The 13,283-nt window shown below is 34.9% G+C and overlaps 3 protein-coding genes across 5 annotated transcripts; all 3 read right to left on the reverse strand.

The window, feature by feature from the left end:
* Positions 1-2,375: 2,375 nt before the first annotated feature.
* Positions 2,376-4,686, reverse strand: LOC124820088 (protein RER1B-like). Of its 3 annotated transcripts, none has more exons than XM_047291718.2 (4): positions 4,541-4,686; positions 3,984-4,356; positions 2,892-3,072; positions 2,376-2,739 (listed from the first exon to the last, which is right to left on the reverse strand). In XM_047291718.2, the coding sequence occupies exons 2-4, from the start codon at positions 4,337-4,339 to the stop codon at positions 2,686-2,688; spliced, it is 591 nt and encodes a 196-aa protein (XP_047147674.1). In that variant the 5' UTR covers positions 4,340-4,356; positions 4,541-4,686; the 3' UTR covers positions 2,376-2,685. The 3 variants fall into 3 exon arrangements, with proteins under 3 accessions (XP_047147674.1, XP_047147675.1, XP_047147676.1); XM_047291719.2 differs by having other exon boundaries at positions 3,984-4,396; positions 4,541-4,682; XM_047291720.2 differs by having other exon boundaries at positions 3,984-4,350; positions 4,541-4,678.
* Positions 4,687-4,838: 152 nt separating this feature from the next.
* On the reverse strand, positions 4,839-7,573 carry LOC124820085 (SNF1-related protein kinase regulatory subunit gamma-1-like). The gene is made up of 7 exons (XM_047291715.2): positions 7,071-7,573; positions 6,794-6,969; positions 6,614-6,706; positions 6,128-6,286; positions 5,957-6,039; positions 5,651-5,842; positions 4,839-5,572 (listed from the first exon to the last, which is right to left on the reverse strand). Exons 1-7 carry the CDS (start codon positions 7,258-7,260, stop codon positions 5,185-5,187), a joined length of 1,281 nt encoding a protein of 426 aa, XP_047147671.2. The 5' UTR covers positions 7,261-7,573; the 3' UTR covers positions 4,839-5,184.
* Positions 7,574-7,724: 151 nt separating this feature from the next.
* LOC124820086 (glucose-1-phosphate adenylyltransferase large subunit 1-like) lies at positions 7,725-11,890 on the reverse strand. Its single transcript, XM_088107466.1, has 15 exons — positions 11,667-11,890; positions 11,314-11,559; positions 11,094-11,216; positions 10,814-10,984; positions 10,580-10,672; positions 10,381-10,464; positions 10,241-10,296; positions 9,960-10,053; positions 9,433-9,618; positions 9,251-9,331; positions 8,817-8,903; positions 8,598-8,702; positions 8,414-8,520; positions 8,185-8,245; positions 7,725-8,082 (listed from the first exon to the last, which is right to left on the reverse strand). Exons 2-15 carry the CDS (start codon positions 11,539-11,541, stop codon positions 7,981-7,983), a joined length of 1,578 nt encoding a protein of 525 aa, XP_087963592.1. The 5' UTR covers positions 11,542-11,559; positions 11,667-11,890; the 3' UTR covers positions 7,725-7,980.
* Between the last annotated feature and the right edge of the window lie 1,393 nt (positions 11,891-13,283).

The following is a 13,283-nucleotide window of genomic DNA, read 5'->3' on the forward strand; positions in this document are numbered from 1 at the left end:
GAATCCAAACATAGAAAAAATTTGTGTCAAAGTAGTCATTTTTCCTATATTTCTGTGTCTTCCTTTCATATGTCACTTCTCTGGAGTTATGAAAAGCCTTAAATTGGATAAGGTAAAATGAATATCTGTACTTGATTGTATGAAAGGAAGACACATATATATAGGAAAAATGACTACTTTGACACAAATTTTTTCTATCTTTGGATTCAATTGACACTTTTACACCACGTGAGGACGACAATGAAACTTTTACACCACGTGAGGATGACAATGAAACTTTTTTAAAAATGAGGATGAATTTGACACAATTCAACCAAACTGGGGACAAAGGAAGCAATTAAACCTTTTTTTTAATATTAATACAATTATTTACCACTTTTATGTTTACATCAAGATCCGTTTTAATAGTTTAATATGCCTAAACTTAGGAAGAATGAAATTTTTTTTCTCCAATCTTGATAGTTTGACATTTGATCACTAAAACAACCATAAACTAAGTTATAAGCATTGTTTATTTTGGAAACCTATAAAATTAGTTAGCAGGCACTTAGAGTTGTAACTTTTATGAATAGTTTTTCTAAATTTGGTACAAAAGTATGCTTAAACAAGGGTTTGTTATCTTTTAATCAAAATACACTTTTCAACGTATACCTCCCATATCTTGGTTGGTGAAGTCACACCTATATGAAAAAAATCTCAAATATTCTTTCAGCATATGCCTCTCACATGACAGAGAGAGATATGCATAAGACCTAAACTAATATGCAACATATGATATTATTATTATTGAATCAAAAGTAAGTTGACAAAGACTCACTCAGAAATATTAAGAGAGAAAAAGACTTATACAACGATCGTAAGAGTTAAAATAGAAAACCAACTACAACAGGGAACTTTAGATACAAAATGAGACTTAATATTGAGACTTTACGACACATACAAGTTAAGTATTCATTTTCCTATATATTTATTTCGGACTCAAAATAATGTCACTAAACAAATTGCTTGATTAAGAGATAAAAGATAATCATCAATAATAAGATATAGAACTATGTGTATAATATTAATGAATTGTTTTTTCCATTATTTATAATTTTTTATTTACTTCTTAAAATAATTTGCTCATTTCAGAAGAGTCAAATGCTTTATTAGATAGTAAAAGTTTGAGTCCAATTGATTCTAAATTTTGAAAAATAAACAGTAATAAGTAAATGTTATCCCTTATGTAAAGATAACATAAATAATTTGTTAATTAAAAATTACCAATTAATATTCCAACAAACTTTTATGAATACAATTTTACTTTTACTTTAAAAAACATTATGATCTCCCACCTTAAACCAATGTCATGAACTTTATTTGGATAACCATAGCCTGTTATTTTAGTTTTAATTAAATTCTATCACATACATAATTTGTGGAGTAAACTTCTTTGAAAATGTGTCTGATCAAGCTGAGTAATACATAAAACGTTATCATGTGAAAAAGGACTTTAATGCTGACCATTTATTAAAATTAGTATCATACGAACGTTAAAGCTTGTTTAGAAAAGTATGAAACTTTGTTAAATTTCTTGTGACTCTATTATATTTTATTTTACTAAATATTTGCTTGTATTATTTTTCATTCTAACAATATAGTATTTCTAAAATGTTTTTGTATTTTTTACTGTAAAACTAAAGACATTTTCAATGAATAAAATAACTTAAAGTTAAATGATGAAATACTTTGAGAGAAGTAATAAAATTTTATTGAAGGAAGTTGATGATGACTTATTTAAAATGGCTCTTTTAAAATGAAATGGATAGGATATAAAGTAGTTGAAAAGAAAAAAGAAAAAAAAAACAGTACCATGTGGGAAAAAAACTGTATACTTATTTCTATTTATTTATTTTCACTTTTTATTCGTTTTTATTAATCCAAACAATTCAACTTTGACATTGCTTCTCTTTTCTTTTCTTTTTCACTCTAATTGAAACAAAGGCTAAAAGATAGTAACAATGAATTAATTATAAATAAAATATCATTCCGATGTATGTTGGTAAGGCCATGTCATTAGTATAGTGTGTCCGCAAATTCTGCTTATGACTAATTTTCAGAAAAGAAACCTGAATGACTTTCTTTATCAAGGTCTTTCTCTTCCATCCAAAAGGAAATGGAAATGCAAAACGTCCCATAATCACAAATCAAATGCAGTGTCTAGACAACTTATCTACAACATCCTAAGCAATGGGCCCAAATTTTGACGCACTTTAATAGACACATTAGTGGAATCTGAACTTATTCACCAATCTCTCTACTTTCGGTGATGGTGTTCAAATCAACTTCCTATCTAATCTTAACGATATTTTAGGGGCAGACAGAAAGCCTAAAGCGACAGATGAACTTTTGCATTATTATGATGCAGAACCAGGATTGGAAAAATTCCAGTATCACAAATTCAAGAATACAGGCTGAGATTTACAAGAAATCCAATCAATACATGTGTACCAAAATCAGCACGTCTTCATGTGTAATATAATAAATAGTGGGCAATAAGATTTTCTGCACTGCATAATGCATACGCATCCATAATACCCTAAATACAAATTCTTTCAAAAAAATAAAAAGTGGAGGTGGGTGGATTAACTAGCCTGATTGTTCAGAAAACCTAACATAATAGATCCTCATTGTGAGAGCAAAGTTTCAGTCTGCTCGAGAGCCACTGCTACCTGCAGAAGATTTCTTACCAGTATACTTCTGCCAAATATTAAAAGAAACGGAGTGTTATATTTCAGGAAGAAAGAACACATATAAAAGCAAACCTTACTTGTGCTGGACTAAAGTTTCGCAAGAAACAGTAACAATTGTACAAATAAACTATGGAAGGGAAATCTAAGAATAAGACCAACCTGCTTCCCCAAGTTAAATGGGATATATTTGTATTTGATCATGTGTGCAACTTGGCGCCTCATTGTAAGGACAAAGAGAACAAACCAGTAACAGAGTAATATAGGCCAAAAGACAGGAACATCAAACGGGGAAAAGAAGGTCATCACAAACGCTATGCAGAGGGCCTTGGTGAAAGAATACCTACACCCATTCCAAATTCACACGCATGAAAAACAACAACCACTTTCAACAAATAAAGAACTTGCAGACACAAATGAACTCACACCACCCAAATCACTTCCAATTTAGACTCCAGTTAGACAACCAACCAGACAATACTTACAGAAAAAGAAATTAATGAAAGGAATCAAGTTTCTCCAATAAATAGTTTTTAGAACTTTCTCATTTATACGCATCAATGTATTCCAAAAACTGATTTTAATATACAGAAGAAACTAATGATTTATTTCGTGGATATGTTTCTCTATTAACACTTTCAATAAAAAAAAATATGAAGTAAATTTTTCCACATACTCAAATCGGTTCATGCATTGGTTAGAAATTACATTTTGGATAAACCAATACGAGAAAACTTTTACAAATTAAGATACAAATAAGCTAACTTTTGTTCTATAAGTGATTACTGAGAAGTAGTTTATCCAAACAGTAACATATTACATAAGCTAATTCTAAGATAATTTTTTCAATAAAAGCTTCGAGACGAGAAAAATATAAGGAAAATTTAAATTAATTCTTTCATAAGCTATAATTAACTTATGTACAATTTAATGCCTAAAAGTTCTTATACATTTGCCCTAAATTTTAACTTTTACAGAAGTTAATTCTAGATTATAGAGAAACTTATGTCATTATCTTTTCTTCCTATTCCTCTTTCAGAAATTTGGAGAAACTCTTCAAATAGAACCCTGAGTTTAATTCCCTTCATCTTCCTATTTCCTCTCCTTGTAAGTGCAACATGGTAAACTCAGGCAGCTACAAACTGGACTATAAACTATCGTTTAAGATGCAATTTCAATTCCAGGGATACAAAAGAAATCCTGAATTAGCATAACTTAAAATAAAACCTAGAAAGAGTGTGTCTGAAAAGTTACCAGAACTTAAACTCAGGGAGGCGGCGAATGAAGGGTTTGAACTCATCGGATCCTTTGGTGGGAAGCAAAGGGGAGTTGGAGGGATCGAGCTCTGGATCAACCAAAGGTGAGAGAAAACCAATCAAGAGATTGAGGAGGTAGATTCCGAGGCCGTAAGAGACAACGTAAAACCCCTGCACGTAAACAATACGCAAGACGTAGATGGATGCCATGACCAATGTCCCAATCCATCTGTAGGCGGAATGGGGGGTAGATTTGTCCAGATAGTACTGAAACAGCTTAGAGAACTCCTGCAGATATTGCTTCACCGGCGCAGACGACGGAGCAGCGCCACCGCCACTGCCACTTCCCTCCATTCCAACAGATTCTGACGCTTCAAATTTAGAATCGCAACAAACGAAAGCAATCGTTCACTGTTAATGTTATTTATCAAGGTTTAGGAAATAAGGGGAAAGGAGATCTGGGAGGGGGAAAAGAAACCCTAAGAAGGTGGAAAAGAAAAGAAAAGAAAAGAAAGAGAAAGAGAAATGAAGAAATGAAGAAGAATGGAAGCTGACCTGTCTGAGCGGATCTACAAGGTGGCTTTGAATGTTTGATTCCGTCAACCAACTTCTCTTCTGTCTCTCATGTCATGTTAAGAGGTTGGAAGTGGAAATTAAGGTTCTGTTTTCTGTTGTATGTTATTTCTCATCTCATTCTAATGCTAACTCTTTTTTACTTACCATCTCTACCCTTCTCTACTGCATCTAATAAAAACAATTATTTATTATTTTCACTTTCAATTTAAACTCAGTTTAATTATAAAATAGATTGCTATCTGCTTATCTTCCCATTGCCTCTAAATTAATTGCTATAATTTAAAAAATAAAAACAAAAACTTGAAGCTTATTTCCGTTCTAATATTGTCTTTTTCTTGCAAGGTTCCTTGAATTGGGCTTTGCCGGGCGGCCCAATAGACTATGGCCGTTTCAAAGTCCTCATATTATCAGATAATGATTCAAAGCAAAAAAATAAAATAGCAGTGGCAATGGCAATGGCAGCTGTTCTTTGTAAGAAGAAACGTGCAAAAGATGGATTAAAAGACTATCAGAGATACGGATTCTTCTCACGGGAAAACTGTATACAGTCTCTTAAGACTCGGCAAAATTATGAAATATGCCATGAATTTAGAACACAAAATGATAGGTGTGCAGAAATCAGATCAGTGATTACGAATCATGGTTCCATCTTTCACTTGACATCCACTTTGCTCCAAGGCAAATTCAAAAAAACCACCTCCATTAATGGTAGAATTAACACATGGTGGGGCAAACTGCAGAATTATATCCCTCAATGTGAGAAAGCCTGTAACTTGCTCCTTATCATTGACCAGAAAGCTGAAACTGCTGTTAGTCGCTGTGGTATGCTCCATTATTTGCTTCAGCGTTGCATTTTCCTTGCAGGCAACAGGAAAGTCCATTCTGGGTATGAAGCTGTTTTTCAGCCGAAGACTTCCTGCCGTGAGAAAAGCTCCATGATCACGTTCAATTCTTGGCTTAGTTTCTGCTTTGTCAGTCTCCATGTGAATGAATTCCCCCACAGTTAAAACCCTGTCATTGCGTATAAACAGGCACCTCTGTCATATTGGTTATATTAATATTGAGAGATAGGACATGTCTTGAACTTACGTTCTACTTCTAAAGATGTCATTATTCCTTACAAGAATATGAACATCACTTTTCCTCACATTACCAAGGAGCTTCTTAGTTTGTCGATCTACAACAGCTACTGCGCTAGTTTGGTTTTGCCAGAACGTCTTTAAAGCATCTGCGACAGTTTGGTCCGAAAATACACAACTAGGATTTTCTAGGCCTTCAAATCTGTGCAAGGACAAGAAAAGGGTCAAAGAGAAAGGAATCAAGATTGCCAATTCACTTTAGCAAGTGGAGAATGGATGTATCATGTATGTACATCAAGGAATGTGAGTTGAATACCGCAAATCTGACAACTTCTTGTCTGCAATGCTATCAAACCACTCTAGTTCACTTGATTGAAGAAGGTGTTGGACTACTGCATTCTAGCAGAAAAGCACAGCAGCATATTACAGTAAGATATCTGTGCTTCGGCCCATATAATTCTAAACCTGTGCTTAACTCAGCAGATACCTGCGTAACAAAACCGATGAGTCCATCTTCACGTTGCTGTATGACCGGCAAAACGTGCACCTGATGCTTAGAGAGAAGTAGCAGTGCATGAAACACCGTATCATCCAAGTTTACGGGGAAAAATGGTTCCCAGAGGAATGACATAGCCAACTCGCTAATCTAGTAATATTGAGTAGTAACTTAAAATTAACAATGTGTTCAAGTGGACTGCTTATAATGAGATCCATTCCCAGTCTCCTATCAGGGCAAAAGTTTTTCAAACAAATTTTGGGCATGCTTTGCAAGGAGAGAATAAAGCTTTGAATAATTTTCCCTTCAAGATCTCGTAGAAGAAAAAACAAGATTGAATGAATTGAGTCCGTTAGAAACTAAAATGAAGTTGTGCTATTAAATTTATAGACTGTTTTTTCCATTTAACTCTTCAACTCAAGAAGTATAAGTTGATTATTCACAAAGTGAAGGTAGCATAAAGAAAACGCAGGAAACCTTGGTTTGCCCAATCTGAGGAATATGGTCCAGGACGGAGAAAAAGCCACAGTGCTTGATATATTCGAGATTGTCGGTGGTCTTTTCATATTCCTTTCAAATACCATGTGTAATTAGAATGGCGTGGCATTTGGGTGGGAATATGACAGATGGAAGGTTTCTCAAAAATACAAGTAATACCTCAAGGCACCAAAGAACCATGCTTGTAAAATCAACGAGACCAATGTACTGATCTGAAAACATTATGTTATCCGCATCGGAGTCCAACATGTCAACAATTGCTGCAGAAAAGACGTCCTTTTCGTACAACGTACGAATTGCATCCCTTATACTGTCTCCAGCTTTCAGTTCCAAAACTAAGGATACAAGAGACAGGACATGCATTGAATCATGTAATGTTCACGACATGGATTGATTCTTGAACAAAAACATAAGTAGGCAACGAATGTAAAAGTACCAGGTGAGTTTTTTATGCCAGGTATCGAACTGATGGGTATGCGATCAAGAAATTGTTGAAGGGCGGTGCCAGAATCAATCTGCTCGTGTTGGCTATCACCATTGTCGAGGCTTGAAGTGAGGTTCTTTGCCTTGTCTTCTAACCCACCTTCCGAGACGTTCAACGCTTCCGCTATTTTCACAGATTGCATTGTCTTCGTTTCTTCTTCTCCATGCGCTAAACTCCATGCATTTAATTTAGCTTAACTCTTTCACTTTTCCCATTCCTCACTCACCACCTGTGCCTCTCACCGCACATTTAGGACTTTGACTTTCTTCAAACTCACAAATTTGACAGCTGACTTCGTCGTTTAATTTACAAAAAAAAAGATGCATTTTTTAACCACACTTCTTAATTTAAGAGAACATGTATATAGTGATATATGAATATGAATGTATCGTTGAAACAACTTACTTTTCTTTTTATGGTATTATCATATGACATGATGGTGCCATTTTCCTAGGAAAGTTTGGTATTCATTGTCACTGCCTCTACTTTCATGACATTCTCATCATTAAATTTAAGATTTCATTATTGTTTCAGTTCACATATGATTGTAAACAAAAACTGATGGTTATGACAAAATATAATTTAGAAAGGGGTAAAGCAACTTCGTGGCTCAGAATCTGTCCTTCAATTTATTTGCTTTCATGCGACTTGACTTTCATGCTTTATTCATCCTATTTTTACATGAACTGGTGGGGGAAGGGTGATTCTATTTTACAAATAGAAAATCGGTGTTCTGCTTTCTCCATTGTCACCTAACACAGCATTGCATTCTGTCCGCAAAGATGTTTGAGTGTGTTCCTCACAATGCTTCTTTCACCGAGCGCCTTTGGGCAAACCGCCCAAGACATAAAGCTCTATCCTTTTATATGACAGTGCCATCTTCTATTGTTGCCTTCTCCGCTATGATGGTGATTCCTGATCGAATGTAAAACCCGTCTTCTGGTCTATCTGCTTCTTGAACGCCCTACAGAGAAAGCATTTGAGTTGGTAATTAAGACACAAATAGGTTGTTTAAACCAGAAAACATGTGACTGTGAAACACGATCAAAGTTAAAATCATGCTTACATCTTTGTTCTTGATGATGACATCTTTCCCAATTTTTGCATTCTTGTCAATGATACAGTTCCTTCAACAAAGATAACAAATTATAAGAACAACTGCGTTACTATGAAAATGCTTATTTCTTACCACGATATTCATTCAATATGCATCTATATTTTTACTTTCAACTTTTCAGGCCCACAAAATGATTCAACAATCTAGTGTCCATTAACTATGCATGAGTTAAAATTACCTAATTTTTGTATTCCTTCCAATCCCTATTGGGACCTTCCCCTCTGCCAGGAGGGAAGCAATTTCGGATTCAGTTTGGTAATAGTCCGCTCCCATCATTACAGTGTCCTGTAAAAGAAGGTTTCAGTTAAATTTAAGTGGGGTGGTGTTGCATAAGAAGTCTATAATGTGAAGTGTTTGTTTACCAGAATTTCAACTCCATAATCCAAACGTGATCGTTCACCCACAACTGAGTGTTGGACTGTGCATTCTCGCAGGAAACATCCATGGGAGATAATGGCATCCACGATCTACCAAAAAACATCAAACAGAATGAGCAAACATTTCATGATGTTACTCCTTTTTTTCAAATAAATTCATGATGTTACTACATATTATAAGATAGAATTTTATCAATGTCGTACCCTGCATTTGTCAATCTTAGTTGGTGGTAGAAATCCTGGAGATGTGTAAATTGGAGTCTTGGGGTCATAAAATTCGAACTCGTGACTCTGCAAGAGAATGGTATAGAGCAGATGAGCATTAGTTTTAATCAACACAGAAATGACACTGAATACTAACAATTTGTAACTACTAATAAGGCCTCTGCATGATGAACCACAGTGAAGGTACTCCTGCTTATTAGTTATACTAAACTGATTCATGCCTCCTCCGATTTAGTATGGTACAATTTGCCATTTTTTTGGCCTTCATACTCGGCCGAAAGCCTATGTTACAGAACACTGGGTGCAAAGATAGGAATGTATCTTTAGTATTGTGGCTTGTAACTATGGCATGGTGCCCACAGCCTACACTCACAGAATGGGAAAAATCATAGCCGTAAACATCTTGAACCAACCTCTTCAGTAAGAGCCAAGTTAGCATCATAAAAGGATTTTATTGTTCCAATGTCTTCCCAATAATCTCTGAAAAAATAGGACTGCAAAAACTATAACTCTTTTAGTTCCATCATAGCTGTAATTAGAACTCTAATGTACAAAAACATTTGAAAGGAGATATATTAATGGAATTTTCTCTTACTTGGACATTGTGGTCCCTCACAGCTGCAGGGATGAGTTCAGATCCAAAGTCATTGGAGGTAGGATGCATGCATTTTAGAAGATTGAGTAAAACGTCTGTCTTGAATACATAAACCCCCATAGACGCAATATATGGTGACTTCAGTGCATCTGAGGGTGACAACCCAAGAAGAGAGGTGTCCGCTTGCTGTGAGAATACCACAGGAATATGAGTAAATATCAGACAAATATATATTAAGAACGTATTACTATGGGGGCAACAAGTTTTGTAGAACAATCAAATAACTATGTCAAGAAAAAGAAAAGGATGAAACATCAGGAATGAAGGCTTATTTTGGTCCAGCAAGTTCAGGGAAAATGCTATAATGCAAAGATTTTCACTCCTACAAGGACGAAAAACTCCTGAAATTGAAGATGGTAATTTTCTTTTTCTTTTTCTTTCTAGCAGTGAGAAACCACAACAAAATTACCAGATAACATGAAAACAGAAAGAAAGAAGATGTAACATTAGGTTAGATTGTGGATTACCATTGCTGTCATATCATCACCCTTTGGTTTTTCTGAAAATTGAATGATGCGGCCTCTATCATCTACTTTAACCAATCCATAATCTGAAGCACGGCTGTAAAGCAGATAAATAAATATGTAAATTTTGTTACAAGAAATTAGTCGTTTCTATTTACTCACCCTGGAAAGAACAACTATAATACTTGCTCCGGTCCTTTTTATAAGAAAAACTATGATTTCTTCTTTATATAAAAGAGGGTAGTATCGAGCAACAAAAAAGAAACATATCTGCATGAACACACCTGTTACCCACAGCAGCACATGAAACAGTGATATCAGCATTTCTATCAACGTGACTCTGTTCATTTGTAAGCAAAGTAAATCAGAAAACTTTTGATGAATAAAAATAGTACCCATTATACAAAACAATTACACTGCAAACCTGTATTAGTTCCATGTAATCCATTCGATATAGATGATCTCCAGCCAAGATCAATACATTCTCAACGTTTGTGTTCTTGGCATCCTGCAACAAAGATCCTATTACTTGTAGAGAAGCTCAAACCGTGAAAAGTATACTGAACAGAAAGAAAACTTGAAGAAAAGGCCAAGTAGTATGTAAAAAAAAATTACACGCCCACCTCAAATACCCAAGTGAATTGCCTCACAGCATCTGCAGTTCCTTGGAACCACTTCTTTCCAGCCTCTCCCGGTGTTTGAGTAGCCGCCAGAACCTGTTAGGAGTTGAGGTTGGCTTAATCAGTGACCGCATGAATAATTAAGAACCACAAAACTGAAAGTGGTCAACCAAAAACTCTAGTGGCTCATATTTCCCCATCAACCACAGTAACCAAAAGTGGTGGTGTAGCACTTACTTCCACGGTCCCATCCCCAAAGTTGATACCATTTCCAAAATAAGTGCGGGCGATGTGACGGTTGAGAGATGCAGAGTTGAACTGAGTCAGCACAAATATTTTGTTGATGCCACTGTTGATGCAGTTGCTCATAGGGATGTCTATAAGCCTGTAGCATCCCCCCACAGGCACCTGAAAACGCATTGCATGCCACACACCATGTCAACAACTTAATATTCAGACCAAAACCACCCCAACATAAAACAACTTAGGATTCAGACCAGAACCATGACACACTTACCGCAGGTGTCGCAGCGCGTTGGGTGAGGGGAAAGAGTTGCTTCCCGGGTCCTCCACCCAGGATGATGGAAACAACACTTTTAGGATCAGCCCTTCGTCTCAGGAATGAAGGCACTTGCATGGACTGAAACTCAAAACACACCAAATAAAAATGCAGTCATGAAAACAAAGAAAAAGGCCCAAGAAGTAGAAAGTGAATCCCAGAGTCAAATTCAACTAACCACTGATTCTTTGGCATCGTTTGAAGTGAGGATAGCAGATGCAACATCATGCGGCACCCTCCTCTGGCTTTTTGAACATTTGGCCAACTGATTCGCCACAAAGGCACTGCTGTTCGGACCAACTTTCACTCTTTCCCCAAGAAAGCTACTTTCTTGACGAAAAAGATGGCCTTTCGGTGAGTTTGTCAAGTGGGCATTGGCTTTCAAGGTCACACAAGAAGAAGCCATTGCAGTGATCTCAACTCACTGCTAAGAAGTGATGGGTGAGATGTAGTTACAAACTCTCAGAAGTGTGCATTACATAAAGGGCATGAGATACTGTAATAAATTAAATAACATAAAGAAAAGCTTACCTTGACAGAAAGGAAGGTGAAGAGGATTAAATTAATGAATTTGTAAGTATGCAATAAAGTGGAGGAAATCAGAAGAACCAATAACAGTGATTTTGATTTTTGAGATTATTGAAGGTCAATCATTAGACTTATAATGCGATCGAGTGGTGATGAAGGTATCAGAGGTTGCCTTTATTGGCTCACGAGAAAAATCTTATGGTTTTGATAACTATTCTTAGTTTCCGAAAACTATAGAAAAGGTAACATATTTATAAAATAATGTTGGCTTGCCGCTGTAGTCCAAGTTCTCCAATTCCCTCAGTCCAAGTTTCTAGGTGTCTGTGCCACGTGGGATAGCCATTAAAGAACAAATACACGTCATCTATTATGGCCACTGCTCCTAAATGAAATCAAACATAATTAATAATTGATATATAGATTGTTCCAAAAAGTCGATGTGAATTTCTACGGTTCAAACTTGCTTACTGTCTGTTCTAACCTGACACATCTTCACCACCCTTGGAGCTATGCATCCACTTCACATGTTGCTAATTTCTCACGGATCCTTCTTCTTCTTCATTTTCGTTTCTATTATTGATCTCTGCGTGCAGTAGTAGAAAAAAAACGTTCGAGTTTGTGCACGGAATGAGTGGAGAAGAATCCATTTTATGCCTCTTGAGTCTGAAAGACGGACATTTTTCTCTGATGATTTCCATTAACTTATAGCATAAATACATTGAGAAATTCAGATCTCACTGAATATTTAAGAATCGAATAGAAGTATACAAATTCCTCTGTCAAGAGCCTGTCAAATACTCCAATTCTATAAAAATGTCCATATACAGATTATGAGATTTCTAACATTTCAACTTTTACTTTTCTCCAATCAAATTAACTCAATAAGAATTAACTATGGTGCAAAACAAGTTTGATTGTTTTTCAGTCTAAACCTACTTCTGCTTAATTCATTATGAGATAAACTTAATTGATATAATCATGCTGGTAAAAGTTTAGCAGCTCAATTAATTTTTCTTAAACAGAAAGGACACCTTAACTTTTTTATGGTCATTTTATAAAATTCATCTTTTCTTCTTTAACATAGTTGCTTTATATTTTTTATCTCTAATATAATTTAAGTGAATTACCTGCTATATATATTTCTTTCAGCTTTCTTAAGTTATTGTACATTTATTTTTTTTATGTTATTATGATTGATTTTTTATCTTTATGTTAGTTAAATTATGAATTTAATTGAAAAAAATATCTCGGAAATTATGAGATAGAGATGAAAAAAATGGTTTTTTTTAGAAAAAATTAAAATTTAAAAAAATGGAGAGAGTGTCTGATAACCAGATATCCTATTTCAACATTTTTTATTCATAGACCTTGAATATAAAATTGTATTTAAATTTCATCCATATCACCATATCTATAATACTACTTTCATTTAATGTAATTTACCATAGTAATACCTTTTAAGTAGGAAAGCCTCATTTTTGTTACTTAAATGTGTTAAAAAGGGCAGTTAAGTAAAAAAGTGTAATATATATTTTTAAAATTTAAGTCACGTATAGCTTAATTTAAAATATACTCATTTGTCATATAAATAATATCTTATGTTTTTTTAAAAGACTGATT

This window comes from Vigna umbellata, chromosome 2, assembly GCF_029865625.1.
Source record: "Vigna umbellata cultivar VRB3 chromosome 2, Vumbellata_1.0, whole genome shotgun sequence".
Classification (NCBI taxonomy): domain Eukaryota; kingdom Viridiplantae; phylum Streptophyta; class Magnoliopsida; order Fabales; family Fabaceae; genus Vigna; species Vigna umbellata.